At 44.0% G+C, this 21,469-nt stretch overlaps 1 protein-coding gene across 1 annotated transcript in view; it reads left to right on the forward strand.

The window, feature by feature from the left end:
• LOC134338141 (bone morphogenetic protein 7-like) overlaps positions 1-21,215 on the forward strand; it is a 77,905-nt gene extending 56,690 nt beyond the window's left edge. Inside the window, exons 3-7 of the mRNA XM_063033729.1 lie at positions 12,071-12,219; positions 14,427-14,624; positions 16,589-16,665; positions 16,848-16,958; positions 20,051-21,215. Coding sequence (XP_062889799.1) covers positions 12,071-12,219; positions 14,427-14,624; positions 16,589-16,665; positions 16,848-16,958; positions 20,051-20,200 — 685 coding nt within the window. The 3' untranslated portion in view covers positions 20,201-21,215. The remainder of the gene's footprint in view (positions 1-12,070; positions 12,220-14,426; positions 14,625-16,588; positions 16,666-16,847; positions 16,959-20,050) is intronic.
• The last annotated feature ends 254 nt before the right edge of the window (positions 21,216-21,469 follow it).

Consider the following 21,469-nt stretch of genomic DNA (forward strand, 5'->3'; position numbering starts at 1 on the left):
ATTCTTCACTGCTGTTCCCACAACAATTTTGTTTTTTGATCAGTCAGGGTTGTTAGCCCTGAGCTGAACCCCCGAACACGGAGGACTGGTGGACCACTCTTAGTCTGGCCTCTACCCTTTGACCTGTTTGGCATGGGTGACCCTACCAAGACCTGCAGCGTGAAGCCCCGACTCCAGCCAGCACAGCTCTCCAGGTCATTGAGGCACACAAGTCTCCAAACCCTATGAAAAGGTTGTGGTTGTCTAGGAGGAGTGCAGTATATTGCTGTAACACAGCAAAGCCTCCTGGCCCCCTCTTTAGATTGAAATTGGACAGTTCAAAATCTACGTGTTTGCCATCTTTTCTTGATCTTTTTATCCATGACAACTTTACAAAAACATGCTGCAAAGTTATTTCTGTAGCAGAATGTATCAAATTGTTAAATGTACAGTTATTGGACCCAATTTGCTTTGGTCCTCTCAGATCCCTATTGAATGAACTCCCATTGCCAGAGATGTCCCTATCAATGGACCGGCCTGCAACCTCAGTTCTCTGCTTCTGTTTTAATTCTGTTCTTGCATCCTCTTTGCTTTCAACTTCAGCATACAGAGCGTTCTGAGTTTCAGAACCAACCTGAGAGAAGGGTGTCAGCCCGAAACGTCAGCTGTACTTTTCTCCATGGATGCTGCCTGGCCTGCTGCGTTCCTCCAGCGTTTTGTGTCCGTTGCATGGACTTCCAGCAGCTGCAGATTTTCTCTTGTCTATGAGAAGCAAGATTTCTAATACTAATAGCGTTTGAATCAAAGATTTAAGATTCAAAGTGCATTTATTATCAAACTATGTGTACAGTATACAACCCTGAAACTCGCCTTCCCCACGGAGAGTTACAAAACGTAGAAGAACCATGGAACCAACCTGTCCAAAGAGAAACGTCAAACTCCAAATCCCCCTCCCACCCCGTGCACAAAAAAAATCACCCAAGCAGCAACAAAAAAAAAACGAGCAAAAACACAAAACCAAAGGGCATATTTCGCCACTGCTCAGTTCAGTGTTCATTATCTGCAGGCCGCCCCGATTCAAAAATCGCTCAGAAGTAGCAACAAAAAAGAGTGACCAGAACTAGAACACATCGTAAACCTGAATTAGAGTCCAAACCTACAATCCGTGTCAATTACCAAACACCGTTCTGCAATGCCTGTTCTGTTCGCCAGTCCCCATTCCCATATCCCTCTCTCACCTTGTCTCCTTACCTGCCCATCACCTCCCTCTAGTGCTCCTCCCCCTTTTCTTTCTTCCATGGCCTTCTGTTCTCATCAATCAGACTCTCCCTTCTCCAGCCCTGAATCTCTTCAATCAGCTCTTTACTCCACCCCACCCCACTCCTGGTTTCACCTATCACCTTGTGGTTCTTCTCCCCTCCCACCACTTTCTTACTCTGACCCCTCATTTTTTTTTCCTGAAGTGTCTCAGCCTGAAACGTTGACTGTCTACTCTTTTCCATAGATGTGGCCGGGCCTGCTGAGTTCCTCCAGCATTTTGCATGCGTGTGTGTGTATGTGTGTTGCCTCTTCTGTTACTGGATTTCTTCTCTTGCTTGCACGCTCTGCCAAGTCTGACCGTGAGCCCCTGCAGTTTGTTCATACTGAGCTCCAGCACTCCAGACTCTACACATCAAGTTCTTGTTCAGCCCATCTCAGATGTCAACAACTGGTAGAGGCTTTTTATTGAAGAAGTGAGTTGATGTCTTCTTCAATTCTTTTCATTTTTTTTCCCAGATTTCACATATGCAATAAATAATGGAGAAGAATGCAACTGCCATGCTACTGCTGTTTGGTTTGATTCACAGCTCCTGCTCCTATTTTGCTGCCCTGCCAGCTTTTTGTTGGCTCAGCTTCACATGTGCCTTCCTTCACCATTCCCATCCTTGCTTATCTGGAGCTGTACCAATTGTCTCGGCCTCCTCCTGCAGTGTGTGAGGACGAGAGACGGAGATCCACAACACATCAAGGTGGTACCCCCCGCTGAGTTTGAGCGTGGTGCTCAGTCAGTCAGTCAGTCAGTGGGGGGTGCTGAATCCGGGGTTGGCGGCTACGCACCTCCATCTTCTTCAATCTTGCGACAGCCTCTCCTCCAGTTTGTTCTCGCTGGCCGCCTTGGCACCGCCCCCACCGAACTCGAGCCCGAGGCCGTGTCGGCCTCCAGCCGCGGCCGCTTCTTCAAGCTCGGCCTCTCCTTAGGCGGAGGCCTTGGGCAGGTCCAGGCACGCGGTGCAGCGCCCAAGTTCATCTCTTCTAACTAGGTGCATAGCATACGATTCGTAGATACGTGGTGAGACTTTAATCTCCTCCACGGAAGATGGCTGCTGGCTCACAAGGAGCTCATCCGCCCTTTGTCAGGTCTTGTTTGTCTTTTAGTCCTGCTGGGTATCCTCACACCCTCCTCACCAGACTAAGTCTGGTGGGGGAGTCGGCCCAAGTCATTATAGGAGAGTAAAAAAAAAATAGATTAGTTCTACTTGCCACACGTCCATCGAGACATAGAACGAAATATGCCATTGGTGTCAATGACCGGCACTGCCTGAGGATTGTCTGAGGCAGCCCACAGTCGTTCCATCACCAACATCGTGCGCCCGTAACTCACCCACCCTAATTGTACGTCTTTGGAAACCAGAGCACCCGTTCTGTCTTGGGTACACTGTATGAGAGTCGAATATTTGATTCTGGCTAGTCTGAGCACCATGATCCAATTATAACCACCACAAATGGAAATTCATCTTTTCGAAAACTGTGGAACAAAAATGAATTTCATCTGGCCCAGTGACTCCATTACCCCCCCCCCCGAGCACGTGCGCCTCATTAGAGTACTGTCAGTTAAAGCATTCTGCTGTCTTCCGATGACTGTACAGCACATTCTGATCTGGGTCCATGCTCACCTTCATGGTGGTCGTAAAATACCCTGTGGTTTGCCTTTGGCTGGGTCTGTATAAAATGCATTCCTCCTTGCAATTATTTAGCCCAATGACGTGTCTGGCCTATTTCAGAAACAGGATTCTTTGCTGTCTGAATTCTTGCGTTCTCTACTATTGTGGTCCTTTTCAGAATGACACTATACACGTTATTCTGATTCAGTGAAACGATCTGACTGTTCTGAATAGACGATGATAATGTTATGATACTGATAATGTTGACAGAGTTTCCCACCAGGATCATACCTTGCAGTTACATGACCTGGGCCCAATGAAGAAGTACTCTTTTTTTTAAAACTCAGAACTTGTACACACGTACTCCCTTCTCTCCCTCACATTTTCCAAAACTGTTTCAGAGGTCAAGGCAACCTTGTACAATCTTTTCAGTCGTGAACTCCAAAATATTCAAGAGCTTATCTTGTAGTTGCTCGTTCATGAGACCACACACACACACACACAGATCTTACTGTGCACAATCTATAAAGATGCCAAAATTACAGAGGTCTGATGAACTGTTTAAGTCAGCAGAGAAATCTTTGGGCATTTCGTTGCAGGTTCCCAATTAATAACTTTTAATATATTTCTAATTCCACTGGTTGGTAAAGTCATAAAACGGTAGAAATAGGCCCTTCAGCCCATCTCATCCATGCTAACTGATGCCCATTTAAGCTGGTGCTAGGAAAGTGGTTCTGTGAAATTCAGGGATACATCCAATCCTACCATCAGGTGGGAGGTACAGAAGCCTGAAGGCACACACTCAGTGATTCAGGAACAGCTTCTTCCCCTCTGTCATCCGATTCCTAAATGGACATTGAACCTGTGAACACTACCTCACTTTTTAAATTTATATTTCTCTTTTTATTCACAATTTTTAATCTACTCAACATACATATAATGTAATTTTTTTTCTCTCTGCTAGATTATGTATTGCATTGAACTGCTGCTGCTAAGTTAACAAATTTCATGATACATGCCGATGATAATCAACCTGATTCTGATTCTGATGGATGGACGGTTGCTAGTAGATTCACAGAAGTGATATAAAATGGGACACATTTCCACTAGAAAGATGGCCTATATTTGCTCCCAGACAGCTTCATCAGCGTTTTCACTACTCCCATTATTTCTATAACGCTGTTGGCTCAAGTACTTTCCCAGTAGGTTCTGAATACTCGTGTCTTTCCCCTCCTTCTCCGCCTTCGGATGTATCCAGCTTGAGTTTGCCCTGCCAGTTTACGCAAGCTGCTCTTTGTATGCCTCACTGTGCTTGCAATATTTTCAAACGCAAATAACTTCACATTTGGGAACATTTTTCGCCACCTTCCATCCTCTACCACAATTCCCACTCTTCCCTCCTCCATCTATCACCTTTCCTCGTCTGGATCCACTTTCACTTGGCAGTTCTTGCCATATCCATTCCCCTCACCACTTTACATAAGGTATCTCTTCCCACACCCCCCACAACCTTCGCTTACTCTTTCCAGATGAAAGTTCTCAGCCCCTAATACATTCCCTCTGCAACCACTGCCTCGCCAGCCGAGTTCCTCCAGATTTCACCATCTGTAGTCTTTTTCCCATTTTGCTGTCTCGACATCCTATCGTCACAAATATGTGGAGTATCTGGGTTCTTTTTTGAAACCTTATGAGTGAAAAACTGAACAAACATACCGACTAAAGAATTCAGCAGAGCAAGACCATTTATTCGAACTGATCAAGCAAACATCTACAGACATACACGACAACAAGCAGCCAATCATGACCCTACATTTAACAAGAGAGTACCCACACAGAGACCATGAGGTATAGGAGCAGAATTAGGCCATTTGGCCCATCGAGTCTGCTCCGCCAATTCGTCATGGCTGATCCATTTCCCTCTCAGCCCCAATCTCCTGCCTTCTCCCCATATCCCTTCATGCCCTGATTAATCAAGAATCTATCAACTTCTGCATTAAATATATCCAATAACGTGGCCTCCACACTGCCTGTGGCAATGAATTCCACCGATTCCACTACGATAAGGTGTTTTATATCGGCATACATTCTCTATATATTGTGTACCCATCACAGCCTAACCCAAACCCAACAAACTTCGTCAAACTTTCCCTTGAGGTGCTTTGAGTTCAAACATTAATCAGAAGGGTGTTTAAATTCTAGTGTTTGTCATGAAGTTTATTTTGAGCTTTGAACTTTGTGAAGCAACACCAAAGCGGTCATGGTTCTTGAAGGTTTGAACTAAATCTTCTATTTTCACATCCAGGAGCAAAGCTTTGCCCATTGGAAGTACACATTAGGAAATTACAAATAGGATTTTGTAAGCCATCAGCACGTGCCCAAAGTAACAATCAGTCCTTATCAAGGGTCTCAGCCGCAAAAGTCGACTGTTTATTCTTTTCCATGGATGCTGCCTGGCCTGCTGAGTTCCTCCAGCATTTTGCTTTGGGTTTCTAGCATCTGCAGACCCCCTCGTGTTTGAATTAGACAGCTTACTTCTATGCATTCTCAAAGAAAGGAAGTGTCACACCAAAAACACAAGGTATAAAATTACCCTTCTGTTCCAAAACGGTCATTACTTTGAGTACTTTCCAGCAGCAATGTTATTTTCTTTTGAACAGAGTTTCATGAACGATGATCCTCTTAAAACAAACTAACTTTGGGGTTCTAGCATTTTTCTGTCATTCATTCTTTGGGGTTTCCTCGGTTTCGTGGATGTCTGTGAAGAGTAAGAATTTCAGTTTGTATAATATATACATTCTTTGATATTAAATGGAACCATTGGACTTCGGGATTATATTGAAATGTGATGAGTAATCTTGCATGTATGGAAACTTTGAAGTGATAACGCTCAGTGGGAATCAATCATTTTAATGGGGTCTGAAAATAAAACTGTGGTGATTTTAATTACGGTGGGAACTTCCCTTGTTGTTCAGTCATTATGTTAAGTGCAACTCTTCATGACTTCATGGTCCCCATGGCAAGATGCGGAAGTAGATTTCCAGGCCTTTCTTCTGTGCAGGTACTCCTGCTGCCCAGGTTGGGACCCGGCTGGGTTTGAACCCAAGACCATCTGCCTTGAAATCCAGTGCTGATGCCAATACTCCACCAGCCGGCCTTTCCCTCGTTAACCAAATAAAGTCAATTGACATCAAAGTTCCTGGTGAACGCAGCAGGCCAGGCAGCATCTCTAGGAAGGTCAGCGTTTCGGGCCGGGACCCTTCGTCAGGACTAACTGAAAGAAGAGCTAGTCAGAGATTTGAAAGTGGGAGGGGGAGGGGGAGATCCAAAATGATAGGAGAAGACAGGAGGGGGAGGGATGGAGCCAAGAGCTGGACGGGTGATTGGCAAAAGGGATATGAGAGGATCATGGGACAGGAGGCCTAGGGAGAAAGAAAAGGGGGAGGGGGCAGAAAACCCAGAGGATGGGTAAGAGGTATAGTGAAAGGACAGAGGGAGAAAAAGGAGAGAGAGAAAAAGAATGTGTGTATATAAATAAATAACAGATGGGATACGAGGGGGAGGTGGGGCATTAGCGGAAGTTTGAGAAATCCTGTCTTCTCCCATCATTTCAGATCTCCCCCTCCCCCTCCCACTTTCAAATCTCTTACTAGCTCTTCTTTCAGTTAGTCCTGACGAAGGGTCTCGGCCCAAAATGTCAACTGTACCTCTTCCTAGAGATGCTGCCTGGCCTGCTGCGTTCACCAGCAACTTTTATGTGTGTTGCTTGAAATTCCAGCATCTGCAGATTTTCTCGTGTTTGCGTTTTTAAAGTAAATTGAAGTGTCACCTTGCTATAATATTACTACACATAGAACTGGTGCTACAGTTCTCTAGTGGTTAATCAGGAATGGAGAACTGTAAACAATGAGACTGAGCTAGACACTCATGCAGTGGAATGTGCTGTATATAAAACGTGGAGAGTTTAAAAATAGCTTGAAGGAAATAGCTGACTGAAATGCCTGTTATTGTCAATTACTGAGTTAGAGATTGGTAGACGTATGACAAGAGCTCAGGCAGAATGGAAAAGGGAGATAAGGGTCCTTGAGGATGAGATTGCTAGAAAAGAGGAACTGAGCAAGTTTGTCACAGTGGACATCAGCAGAACGCAGTGTAGAATGAATTGGATTGGCATTGCTTGTCTTTCTTCAAGGAAATCATTTTTAGTCCATTCTGAAGGTCAATACCAGTAGCTGAAGGAAGAAGTTGAAACCTAGGCTTGTTTCATTCCCTGCTGCAAAGCTCTGGGCAGTTAGTTCATATAATTCATGGCGTGCTTCAATACTAAAGCAATCATACTGAATTAGTTTAATTGTACACACTGTATCTCCAGCTTCAGTCTGAGTTTGTGACTGAAAATGTCTCCAGGATCCTTTAGGACTCATTTGATTCCTCTGCTGACAGTTCCTGTTAACTGTGTGAGAGATTCCATTCATTTGCCAACCCTTGCAGCTTTCTTCCACACAAGGGCAGAGCCTCCTGTAATATGAGACACCACACTTCCTGCACCATTACCTTGTCACATCAGTACTTGAACCTGGAAAACTGCAGATAAAACTCTATCAAAGAACACAGCCCCTCTCAAAATCACGTAACAAAATGATATTCAGGATTGATCAATGGAAAGGAGCTCGTCGACTGTACTCCTTTCCCATCGATGCCACCTGGCCTGCTGAGCTCCTCCACCATTTTGTGCGTGTTGCTTGGATTTGCAGCATCTACAGGTTTCTCCTGTTTGTATTCCGGATTGATGCTTGCTTTAATTAGAATGATAAGCGTGGTGCCGTAACGTATAATTTTTCAAAATCCTATTTAGTGGTACGGTGGGGAACATGACCTTTCCAGCCCGACAAGCGGCGGCACCCAGCAAACCCACCTATTTAACCCTAGCCTAATCACAGGGCAATTTAACCTGCCAGCCGGTACGTCTTTGGACTGTGGGAGGAAACCCACGCGGTCACGGGGAGAACGTACAAACTCCTTACAGCCAGTGCCAGAATGGAACTCTGAACTCGGGCACCTCGAACAGTAGGAGCACTGCGCTGACCCCTAGGTTACTGAGGCGCCCCTATATAGAAAGTAGAAAAACAATTCTAGGTTACTTATTACAAAGTCATGTTTTGTCCTAAATAATTAAAGAAAATTATTAGAAAATCATGCTTATAATTGCAAATCACCTACGTTTCTTTGGTTTAGAAGGATCATTACTCTGAAATTTCAACTACGCCTTTATTCCTAATAGCATCCAAGTGTATTCTAATTGTTGCGAATAGTTATTTCTCAGTGCCGTTTCCGTTGGCACAGAGAGGAGAAACTGAACCGGTTTCTCACCCCATTCATTCCATTAACCACAGGCTACTTTTACAGAATGCTTTTAATATGGTAAAATGCCTAAAGACACCTCGCAGCATTGTTATCAAATACATTTTAATACAAGGCTGCTTAAAGAAAGATTAGGACAAGAAGTCAAGGAGTTTAAAGAACTTCTTAAAGGAGGAGATAAGTCAAGTTGATGGTCATTTAACTATATACATGTATACCATCAAACGAGACAACGTTTCTCCGGACCAGGGTGTAAAGCACCGTAGTACATATAACACACAATAACTTGGGAAAGTAAGAATTAAATCTACAACTGAATGACTCATAGATAAACAAAGTAAAGTGCATAAATTAAATATTACAAATTATCTAGTGACTCTTCAAATACAATATGGCAGGGAGTTGGGAAGCCTAATGGCCTGAGGAAAGAAGCTGTTTCCCATCCTGACCGTTCCTGTTTTTATGCATCGGAGTCTCCTGCCTGATGGTGGAAAGTCAAAGAGGATGTTGAATGGATGGGTGGGATTTTTGATAATACTAAGGGCCCTGCATATGCAGCACTCCTGATAATTGTCCCCAGTGGATGGCGGGGAGTTCCCTATGATCCTGTTGGCCTTACCAGGGGATAGAGAGCCTGTTTGGAAAACCTAATTACTGAAAGCCCAAGCTGTTGAAGGGACTGTTGTGAGAGAAATATTAAAATCAGCATTGCACAATCGGATGAATCAAAAAGATCTTGGAGGGTTCACAATGAAAAAGACCCTTCAGCCCAACAGACGCATACTAACCCTTAGCCAACCATTTACACTAACCTTACATTGATCTCATTCTTTGTTCCCCCTGAGTTTACCACTCACCCAAGGGGGCAGGGGTCAATTTACAATGACCAGTTAACCAAGATCTTTGGAATCAGGGAGGAAATTGGAATGCCTAGAAGAAACCACCCAGTTGCAGGGAGAACTTGCAAGCTCCACACAGTCCCAGCGGCCTCGGGCACGGCAAGGTAGCATCTCCACCGTGACGTCCTGTAGGAACTTGATTTGTCCGTGAGCCATGTCAGGTAAACCAGAAATCTGTGGGAGTCAAGATACAGAGAGCAGAGCTTTGGATCACAGGTTGTGGGAAATGCGAGGCCCATAGAGAGGCCATTGAAAACCACGGTAGCAAAGAGGTTTAGTGCGATCGTATTACCACTCGCGATGGCAAGAGATTGGAGTCAATTCTGACGCTGTGTGTAAGGAGTTTTCACGTTCCTCCCAATGGGCACATAGCTTTTCTGCAGGTGCCTTGGTTCATCACCAGAATCAGGTTTAATATCACCGGTACTTGTCGTGAAATTTGTTAACTTTGCAGCAGCAGTACAATACAATACATAATAATAGAGAGAAAAAACTATGAATTCATGGTGTTCATGGTTTCAATCTGCATTCAGAAATCATACGGCAGAGGGGAAGTATCTGTTCCTGAGTGCGTGCCTTCAGGCTCCTGTACTCCCACCTGATGGTAGCAATGAGAAGAGGGCATTCCAAAGACATTCAGATTAGTAGGCTAAATGGTCATTGTAAATTGTCCTGTAATTAGGCTAGGGTTAAATAGGTGGGTTGCCGTGCAGTTGAGCTGGAAGGACCTATTCCATGGTGTGTCTCAAAATAAAATAAAGACAAACAAGTAAATAAATTTAGCCCTATTGACAAAAGCATGGCTGAAGATTTTGGCAAGAAAAATTGGTCCATGGGCATGAGGGATACTGAGAAGAATGCTCTTGGTGATAGAACAAGTACGTGGTGGAAAGCTGACTACATTGTCAGATGGGATGTCAAGGTTTTAAATATTCCCATTCATCCTGGCAGAGTGACGAAAGGGAGAGATGGAGTGGATGAGAAAGGAAACAGGTCCATGATAAGGACAATGGCTTTCGGCTTCATGGTTTAGCCGGGGGGATTTCTGCTTTTCCAAAGCCAGATGGGGACAAGTAACAATGGAAATCAGTGCAATGGAAGTTTATGTAATAGAAAGAGAGCAACGGACATGCTGGAAGTCAATGATATTATAAACACAAGAGAGACTGAAGATGCTGGGAATCTAGAGCAACACACACAAAATGCTGGAGGAGCTCAGCAGGCCAGGCAGCATCTATGGAAACTAATAAACAGTGGATGTTTCGGGCTTAGACCCTTCAGAACTGAGAAGGAAGAGGGAAGATGCCAGATTCAAAAGATTGGCGAAAGGGAAGTAAGATGACTAGAAAAGGTGACTCGTGAAGCCAGGTGGGTGGGAAAGGTCAAGGGCTGGAGAGGAAGGAATCTGAAAGGAGAGGAGAGTGGACCGTAGGAGAAAGGGAAGGAGGAAGGGATCCAGGGGGAGGTGATAGGCAGTGAGAAGAGGTAAGAGTGGGGAGTAGAAGAAGGGGGAGAGGGGATTTTTTTAAACTGGGATGAGAAATCGATATTCATACCATCAGGTTGGAGGTTACCCATTTGGAATATAAAGTATTGCTCCTCCACCCTGAGGGTGGCCTCGTCTAGGCACAAGAAAAGGGCATGGACCAAGATGTCAGAATGGGAGTGGGAATTAGAATTTAGATGTTCAGCCACCAGGAAGTTCTACTTTTGGCGGATGGAGTGGAAGCACTCAATGAAGCGGTCCCCCAATTTACAACAGGTAAAGGAGGCCGCATCGGGAGCACCAGACACAATAGACGAACCCGGCAGATTCACAGGTCAAGTGTTGTCTCACCTGGAAGGACTGTTTGGGGCCCTGAGTGGAGGTGAACGGGTCAGTGCCATTGTTGTCATATTAGTTATTTATTCAGAAGTGTTTGGTGCTATATTGCACTGTTATGCAGAAGGAAGGAAATTCCAATTTACCTTTCTGAGATTTGAGTGACGTAATGTTAAGTCCTGGACACCAAGTTAGTGGGCAATGGAAGTGAATAGATGTGGCACCTTGTGGAACAGGGGAAGATTTAGAGGAAGGAAAATTATTTCAGTAATTTTTCCAAATTTCCGATGCTAAAGTCATCTCCTGTTACCCAATGTACCTTTCATGATGTCCTCCCCAAGACCATTTCTTCACCTTCCAGCATGGTGCACTCTGGGCCGGAAGGATTTTGGGGTAACGTGCCTCTCCCTCAGAAATATTTACTTTTAACAAAAAAGTTGTGTGAGATTCGTTTGTAGTTGTTTATTCATTAACAATAAAAGTAACAGCATTTCTCTGAGGTGAACCCTGACAAAGTTCGCTTGCATCATGTCGATAGTGATGACCCGTACCTTCAAAGTACATTTAATATCAGAGTACGTATGCAGTACACAACCTGAAATTCGTCCTCTTCACAGACATCCACGAAACAGAGAAACCCCACTGAAGGATAGAAACATCAAAGCCCCGAAGCAGCCCCCCCACTTTGCACAAGCGGCAACAAAAAGCATCAGTTTGCCCCCCCTTCACCCCAACCCCAAGCCAGCAGAGGCACTGACCACCCCCTCTACACCCGGCTCCCCTGTCACCACGTAAGGAACAGCAAAGCACCTAAGAGTCCATTAAACTACAGTCCACAGACCAACACTTCAGTATCTCGCTTCTTGATAACTACCAACATTTAATCTCTTTCTTTCATCACCCCAACCTCTGTCTCACCCGGGGCTACGTCAGAGGAGAGCATCCAGTTTAATGCATCTGAGACTTTGACTCAGCAACGAGTGCAGCATTAACATGTGAAACGAACATCCCCTTTTCCAGTCACAAGTCAGACTGGCTACTCAAATTCATACATGTCTGCCTCAAGTCGAATTCATTTTTCCCGTTGACAGAGAACCAGAGCTCCTCCTATTGGATAATCAGGAAGTGTGGCCTGCAGAGGAAGGCTGGCTGGAGTTCGATATCACGGCGACGAGTAACCACTGGCTGATGGACCCACATTGTAACCTTGGCCTGCGACTCTGTGTGGAAACTGATGAAGGTACTGGATTTGACAACAGCATAGAGTATGTTCCAAGGTCAAAAAGAAAAAGTCTAGGCTATCACCTGACAATTACTTTGTTGTTCTCTCACTATATACATTTTTCCTCATGGCTATTTTGTTTTAAAGATGAGAAGATTAGTTTTGTTTGTCACATGTGCATCTTAACATACAGTGAAATGGGTCGTTGGTGTCAGATCAGATTGAATCAGCAAGCAAGTGTGGCCACTCTTCCAGGACCAACGTAGCATTGGGGACCCGAGTCGCCCCTAACCACAAACTGTTCCAGCTGCTACCATCCGGGAAACAGTACCACAGCATAAGAGCCAGGACCAACAGGCTCAGGGACAGCTTCTTCCACCAAGCCATCAGACTGATTAATTCACGCTGATACAATTGTATTTCCATGCTATATTGACTGTCCTGTTGTACATACTATTTATTGCAAATTATTGTAAATTGCACATTGCACATTTAGATAGAGACGTAAGGTAGAGATTTTTACTCTTCATGTATGTGAAGTATGTAAGTTATAAAGTCAATTCAGTTCAATAGCATGCCCACAGCTCACTAACCCTAACGTACATCTTTGGCACGTGGGAGGAAACCAGAGCACCCGGAGTAAACCAATTCCTTACTGGCAGCAGCCGGAGTTGAACCCTGACCTTATGGCGCTGCAAAGCATTCAGTATTCATTCATCGCAATGTAAAAACCATTTGCTTTGTGTAAAGATGTAGAATGCTCATAGCAAACTGTATAAATGCTTTATTTTTGGTAAAGATGTAATCTCACTTGCCACTACAGCTTTGGATACCTCGGGCCCTGACAGCTGAAGTTGTTCTACTCACGCAGCAGGTTTAACAATTAAAGGGTGAAACTATTGTCCACTTTGTCTTTGGCAGCTCCTTGTCCATATTCAATTTGACTGTTAACTCCCTATTTAGTCTGGATATCAGTTGTTGTTCATACAGGTAGTTCTGCTAAATTCATTCATGCCCACAAACTATCCTCTGTTCCTGGGATCCAGTGTTAGCATCCAAATGGGGTATATTGAAATGGTATGCCTTCGATTTTTTTTTCTTTGTAACTCGGAACCACCGCAGAATCATAATTATTATCATTGACATAAGTCGTGAAATATTTTGGTTTGTTTTCTGGCAACTATACAGTACATTAAAAATGCTGTAAGTTACAATGAGAAATATATACAGTATTTAAAGATTAAGTAGGGCAAAAAGAGAGCAAAATTAGTGAGGCAGTGTTCATGGGTTCATGGACCATTCAGAAATCTGATGGCAGAAGGGAAGAAGGGGTTGCCAAGCTGCTGAGTGTGTGTCTCCTTCCTGATGGTGGTAATGAGAAGACAGCCTGACCCAGGTCGTGCAGGTCCTTAATGATAGATGCCGACTTTTTGAGGCATCACCTTTTAAAAATACCCTGGGTGCTGGGGAGGCTAGCGCCCATGACGGGAGATGGCTAAGCTTACAACACTCTGCAGCTTTTTCCAATCCTGCATACATGCAGACATTTGGAAGGATCTCCACAGTCGAGCTGTAGAAATTTGTTGGAGGATAACTTTCACACATGTTGATACCCAGGGATTGAATACTTGCCTCATAGAATGAACAGTCACATTCCTGCCAGATGGCTAATCGTATGGTTCAGAATCCTTCCAAGGAAGATCCCTTAAATTCCTATTTTAAGTGATTCCAGACCCCACAGTAATGCAAAGTAGAGAGCACCAATTTAATACATGGTAAATTCAGTGGGAGTTCCTACTAGTCCATTGCATAGTTTGTAAACAGCCCCATATGTTATACACAGCTAGGAATTACAACTTCATATATTTTTGTTTTAATATATTAAGAATATCTGATGAATGGAAACTTAACAAACTAGGAACTCATATTATGAAGCAAGTTAAATTGTAATGATATGCTGAAGACAAATGCAGTTCATTGATAGAGAGTAGCTCAGAGACCCACCTCAGTATCCCTCCTCACAAACGGTTTCAGAGCAGCATTGCAAGATCGAGCGGGCTGATAGATGAACCAGCTAAGGAACGTGGTCTAGAGCGAAGGGGAGATAGTAACACAAATAGGGTAATAAAGAGAAGCTAATTCTTTTAAGAAATGAAACCTGTCCCAAATTTCATTTAATGCGGCCAGCATGACAAGCTGATTCATTGACTTGAGGTTTTGTTCAGCCCCAGGGCACAGTCTGGACCCCGATTTCATTGGACTAGTGGGACAACGAGGGGCCCGTTCGAAGCAGCCATTCATGGTGACGTTCTTCAGAGCAAGTCAGGCCCCGGTTCGTAAAAGACGGGCTGCAAAACCACGCAGAGGTCGTAAGAAATATAGCCAACCGAATGAATCCTGTGAAAGGCTGCCCAGTGTGTCAGGTAACATAGTAAATATACAAATAAACATAATCTCAGTAAATTAGTAGCTAAATGTATAATTTTGGTCCCCTCTTATGAAAGGCATGCATAGGTCTTACAATAATTTATACTAGAAAAGTGATTTAAATCTTTTTATAGATATAGTTTGTCTTTGAATTTGTTCAATAGGTACATTTAATGTCAGAGAAATGTATACAATGTACATCATGAAATTCTTTTTGTGCAGCCTGCTTTTCATGGTTGTTAAGGGCCACATTAAGAACCAGAGGCCACAGTTTAAGAATAAGGGGTAGGCCATTTAGAACAGAGTTGAGGAAAAACTTTTTCACCCAGAGAGTTGTTGATCTGTGGAATGCTCTGCCTCAGAAGGCAGTGGAGGCCAATTCTCTGGATGCTTTCAAGAAAGAGTTAGATAGAGCTCTTAATGATAGTGGAGTCAAGGGATATGGGGAGAAAGCAGGAACGGGGTACTGATTGTGGATAATCAGCCATGATCACAGTGAATGGCGATGCTGGCTCGAAGGGCTGAATGGCCTACTTCTGCACCTATTGTCTATTGTTCTGGTTAGAATTTCTGATAAATGAATTAGCAAAATGGAGTGGTTATAGAGTTTATAGCTTTCTAGCAGACACAGTGAGTAAAATATAGCCCAAACAGAAGAAATAGTAATTATCAGTGAATAACTTTCTTTTATAAATCTGTGCACTGTGTGAAATCATATGAGAGACCCCTTCAATACCATTTCCCCACAAAGTCACAAGGAGGTAGAAGCCTCTAGTGACACAATGGCAAAAAAACACATGCCACACTGGGGAGTGGTGGTCGTACAGGCAGGAGAGTAGCACCACAATAATTATCCAATTCAAGTTTAGTTGTCATTCAACCATACGTGAATACCCAAATGAGACACCGTTACTCCAGGACCAAGGTGCAAAACACAGTACCAACAGTCACACAGCACACGTAGCACATAGAAGGTAGCAAGCATGTAAAGATATCAGTGAGGCCCAGCCATGCAAACAGAAGTCCGGACCCGAGCCATGAATGCCGTAGAAATCGGCAGTCAACCACAATACAGCTTGTCTTCTGCCAGGTGAACACTGGGGGGCAGCACTAACTCCAGTCTGACGGCGCACCACACTGCCCCCGGTGGAGTGCACCTGCTATGACGCTTATCTCCTGGTGGCTGCTACCAGGCAACGCCTCAGCTTGAGGCCTGGTTCTCGCACATATAAGATGTCAGTAAAGTACAAACACGCAAAAAAATATATATACATATTCCAGATTCTGAATCCATGATTGCCACACAAATCTGCAGTCAACCATGATACAGTTTGTCTTCTGCCACACTAGAGGGCAGCATTGAATCCAGCCTGGACGCCGTGCGTTAAGCATATTAATGACTTGTGCATATGTATGTCTAGCAAAGCCGTCCAAAGCTAGTCAAGTTTTAACTCTGCCCATCTTCTCCCAAGCAAATTGATTGCCAAAAACACCAAAATCCGACATTAATTTCCATTATGTACTTACTGCCCGTTACACCGCTGGTATGGAGGGGAAACAATGAAGGTCCTCCGTCTCTGGCGGTGTTCCCAGCTTCCTGTTGGTTTTTGCTACCGTCAGTCATGCAAGTCCTGGATAGAGACTCAGGAATACCGTCGCACTCAGCTGTGGAAGGATTCTTTGTCGCTGTTTCCATAACAAATTTGTTTTACCAATTAGGGTTGTTAATCCTGAGCTGAACCCCCAGGTGGGCAGGTGGACCAGTCTTACCCTTTGACCTGTCTGGCATGGGTGACCCTACCAAGACCAAAAGCATTAGGCCCTGACTCCAGCCAATATAGCTCTCCAGGGCATTGACAAGGTCGTTGTCCCCTTGGAAGTTCCATTATATAAATCTAAATAAAAAGACAGGTTGTTTGCAAAGATTTTATTCATCTTTTTCTATTATGTGTGTAAGCAGGTCATAATTCTGGAGATCAGGGGCACGTATGCAAGAGGCACGAAATGTATGTTAGCTTCCGAGACCTTAGATGGCAGGTAAGATGACTTGGAGTTCCAATGGGAATGTTTAGAGAGTGAAAAAACATGGCTGCCATTGACCTTTATCTCCAACTGGTGTTTACTTTGTCGGGTTGGCCACTTAATTTGCAGTGAGCCAATGAACGGTTTGTATTGAACAGTCCTTACATGACGAGAGACCTTTCCTTCTTCCAATGCAGGACTGGATAATCGCACCAGAAGGATACTCAGCCTTTTATTGCGATGGAGAATGCTCATTTCCACTTAACTCCCACATGAACGCAACCAACCATGCGATTGTTCAGACACTGGTAAGATACAGAACCCTCAGTCAGGGTCAGATGTCCAATTGGCTACCATAAATACTCAAGATGCTTATTTATTTATTTATTGAGATATAGTGCGGAATAGATCCTTCCAGACCTGCGAGCCAGGCCACCCTGCAACCCTAGCCTAATCACGGGACAATTCACAATGACCAATTAAATTACCAACCAGTACTTCTTTGGAATGTGTGAGGAAGCCAGAGTACCCAGAGGAAGCCCGTGCAGTCAAGCGAAGAACGTACAAACTCCTTACAGGCAGCGACGGGAATTGAACCCGGGTCACTGGTACCGTAAGGCGTTGTGCCAACCACTACGCTACCGACCCGCCCATTCTTCAGCATGGGGTCATCCTTCAGTACCTGAGTGTCAGGAAGAACAGAATGACTGTTATTCCAGACCCAATGCAGCAAAAAAGAACCCAATACACATAACAAACCAATAAATATAAACATAACAGCAACAATGTACAAGCAACTTTTGAATGTGGCCGCACACGCATAAGATTAGCTCATATATATAGACTGACATATGTACATAAAGTGGTGCTGGGTGCAGGAGTATCTGAACATAAGGTGACTGACAGGAAATGATAAAGTAACAAAGTGACTCTTGGCAAGAGGAACTTTGGTTTATAGTTTTCACTCAATAGTAAAACATTCATCAAAAATCCTAACTCTACTTTGTTGATATTATCAAAATCAGAATCAGGTCTAATATCAGGCATATGTCGTGAAATTTGTTAACTTTGTGGCAGAAGTACAATGCAATACATAACAATAGAGTAAAAACTATGAATTACAGTAAATGCATATTAGTTATTACATAAATGGTTAACTTAAATAAGTACTGCAAAAGAATAGGAAATAAAAAAGTAGAGAGGTAGTGTTCATGGGTTCAATGTCCGTTCAGAAATCGGATGGCAGAGGGGAAGAAGCTGCTCCTGAATCGCTGAGTGAGTGCCTTCAGGTTCCTGTACCTCCTCCCTGCAATAAGCGCAAGTCATGCCCTGAGTGATGGGGGTCCTGATTGATAGACGCCACCTTTCTGAGGCACCGCTCCTTGAAGATGTCCTGGATACTACGGAGGCTAGTGCCCGTGATGGATCTGACTAATACTACAACTCTCTACGACTTACTTTGATCCTGTGCAGTAGCCCCCCCCCCACCCCCATACCAGACAGTGATGCAACCAGTTAGAATGTTTTCCATGGCCCAGTATATCTCTGAGTATCCTAGCTTTACATGATACGCAAGCCAGGGCAGTACGATGTGGAGAGCAAGCTGTTGCCCATGCAACAGACTCCCCCTCTCCACGCACCTGATGAGTCCAAATGAACGACAGGAACTGATACAGTTTGGCACCAGCAGCGTTGCAGGAGTTGCCCATCATCATTGACCTCAATGTGGGACTGCCTTAGGGGCTCCAGCTCCGGACTTTACCCTTGGGGTTTAATCCCGAAGCCTTGCCTGTCGTGGTCCCATCTGGCAATTCCCCATCTTGCTATTGTCTCATTGACTGTGCCTTAATTCCTGTCGGCTGATTCCCAATTATCGCTAGTTCCATTAATTACAGCATGCCTGGTTCCCATTAGCGAACATGGGATAAGAACCCTGGCATCACGGCCATGCTTTGCCAGTTTGTTGGTCAATTCGAGTGTGTGAAAACCTCGTTTCCTGATTCCTTAGGACTGTTAGTTCTAAGTTCCGCACCATTGCCTGGATCAACTATGTAAACCTTGTCTCTGTGTAAAGACCCGTTCCATGTTCGCGCCTCACGATCCTGTCTCCGTGCCTGTGTCCTGCACTTGGGTTCATCCCCAGCCACGCCCTTGCAACATTCCCCTGGGTGGGTGTTGCCAGAAAGCAGCGAAGGTTTGAGATCAGAGTTTCCCCTCTCCTCAATGAGCTGCCAACCACAGCTGATGAGCCCCAGCTGGTTTTAAGGGGGCAGTAACCCTCCTTTGCCCCTTCTCCAGTCTGTAGAAATGGTTCCGCCGGGCTTAGTAGCTAAGCCACAAGTGGAGACCGGGAGCTGGACTAGGTTGTCAGAGGCTATTTGAGACGCACGTCATTGGGAGCACTTAATAGGTAGTGGAGCTTGTCCCCATTACCACCCCCCGGTTATGGCAACTGTTACGAACCTTAAGGAACAAAATCAACTGTATTTTGTCAGATATTCCTCAAAGTTTGCAAACTGAATGTTTACACTGATTAACAAATGTAAACCCTGCAGTCAATTCCATGTGGAAGACTTATAAAAGCAGTGAGGTGAAAAACACAGGAAAAAAAACTAGAAGAGTACAGCACAGAAAAAGGCCATTTGGTCCACAATATTGTTCTGAACCAGCTAAGAAGCAAATCAAAAACACTCAAACAGTAATCCCTCCTACCGACACCATGTCCTTATCCCTCCATCTTCCTCACACCCATGTGCCTATCCAAATGTCTCTTAAAAGCCCCTAATGTATTTTCCTCTGGCACCATACCAGGCAGCCATGACTCTCTGAGTGAAAATGTTACCCCTCACACCCCCCTTTGAACCTATCCCCTCTCAACTTCAATGCATGTCCTCTTGCAACCCTGGGAAACGGACACTCTATCTATGCCTCTCATGATCTTGTAAACCTCTATCAGATCTCCCCCTCAGCCTTCAAGGAACAGTACTTAAATGACTAATGTTATTTTAATATTGCACTGAAGAATTAATCTGGGTTACACACTGAAATCCTGCGGGAAGGATTGAATCTATCACTGCATAAGCTAAACCAGCAGGTGGGTATAGTTATTTTGCCAGACTGCTGCACCACCCACAATCGTGCTGGTTGTGTGGCTGTGAGGTGGGCCTGCTTTCCTTCTTCAGGCAGCTTTGTCCCAAATTAAGGTAGAGTTGTACTTGTCACACTTGCATAAAGCAGCAAGTGGAAATGTCCGACTGTTCCAGCCAACTCCTCAAATTATCTTAAAGTAATTCACAAGTTGAAGCAAGTTAACTGCAGGAGAGAAAGAAGTTGTGTATTTAGGACTGGGAGAGAGAGAGAAGAGAAAAGCAGAAATAAACAGATTTTATTTCTTTCACAGGCTCACCTGTTGAAGCCAGACACTGTTCCAAAACCGTGCTGTGCACCAACCAAACTCACTGCGACATCAGTACTCTACTTTGACGAGAAATACAATGTGATCTTAAAAAAGTACCGGAACATGGTGGTAAAGTCGTGTGGATGCCAGTGAGAAATGTACACTTGCTGCGTATTTATCTTTGTCGAGTATCAGTTTATTAGGCAGCTGGAAGAAACAAAGAAGACAAAAACTGCCAGTCCCCATGAGTCATCAAAATATACAGTATTTAATATGGGATTCAAAATAAGTATCCGGGCATACTGAAGATTTAGACATTTCAATGACATTGAAGGCAAGAAGAACTTCTAAAATAATAAGTGTGATAATATAATAAAGGTTAAATCAACTACTTTTTTCCATGCATGAACAAAATTGGCAATGGAGACAGGACATTGAGTTCTCATGTTGGTGGCTATGAAGAGGATTTTAGCAAGAGCGGGGATGTGGGATTTGATATGCTTTGGTGTTTCAAGCATGTCAGGACCTTAGGTGCGAGCTGCCACAACTTAGGTTAACCAAGGGCAAGCGAAACCAGGGCAGCTAACCCACTCCCAGGAGGCAGTCGGCATTTAAATAAAGCTGCCTTGACCTGCCTTTCAGATCCAACTTTGCACAGACTTGAGAAAAGTATCATGATAGCTAAAGCAGATCAAGTAGACTGAAGCTTCTTAACACCCTTTCTGACTCGGGATTTAATTCCATGCCATTCCAAACCAACACCCCCCCCCCCCCACCAACCATTGCCTGATGTATTTCTTACCTGTGCGATCATCCCAAACTGCCCACAACCCACTGCCCCGTCATGTCAGGATCTGATTTCTTCAGTTCCTCCCTTGAAACCTTTGTGCCAGTCTGCCAGTCAAGCCAACTATATGTGAGAAACTTGCCAATAGCAAAATTAGCAAGCTTTCAAACTAAAATTCCACAATATATGGAGTTTAGAAAAAAAAAGTTCACCCATTTATATAACCTAGCACAGTAAGTGTCGGGACCTGAAAATATAAGCCACCGATGCAGACGATGCAGATTGACACAATGTTCATTCTCTTGCTAGAATATGAAAATTATTCTGTGTACTGAATATTAAAACAACACTGCTGATTGAACAAACGCACATTAAACTCTTCAATAAACTTAAGCTTTGTTAATGCATTTTTATTATTCCATATATCATAAACAGCACGGACCCTGATGACCCACTGAGACATTGACTACTTCACAGGGAGAATTGTCACTAATGGGTTAAAAAATCCTTATTGCTCTATTTCTTACTTTGACAGCTACCATTTTACATTGTTTTGAGATCGTTAATCCTTAGCATGCCAAAGACTGGGTTTTACAAAGGCAATCTTGCTGATGACTTTCAGCGAGAAAAGTAAA

Source organism: Mobula hypostoma, chromosome 26 (genome assembly GCF_963921235.1).
Source record: "Mobula hypostoma chromosome 26, sMobHyp1.1, whole genome shotgun sequence".
NCBI classification, from domain to species: Eukaryota; Metazoa; Chordata; class Chondrichthyes; order Myliobatiformes; family Myliobatidae; genus Mobula; species Mobula hypostoma.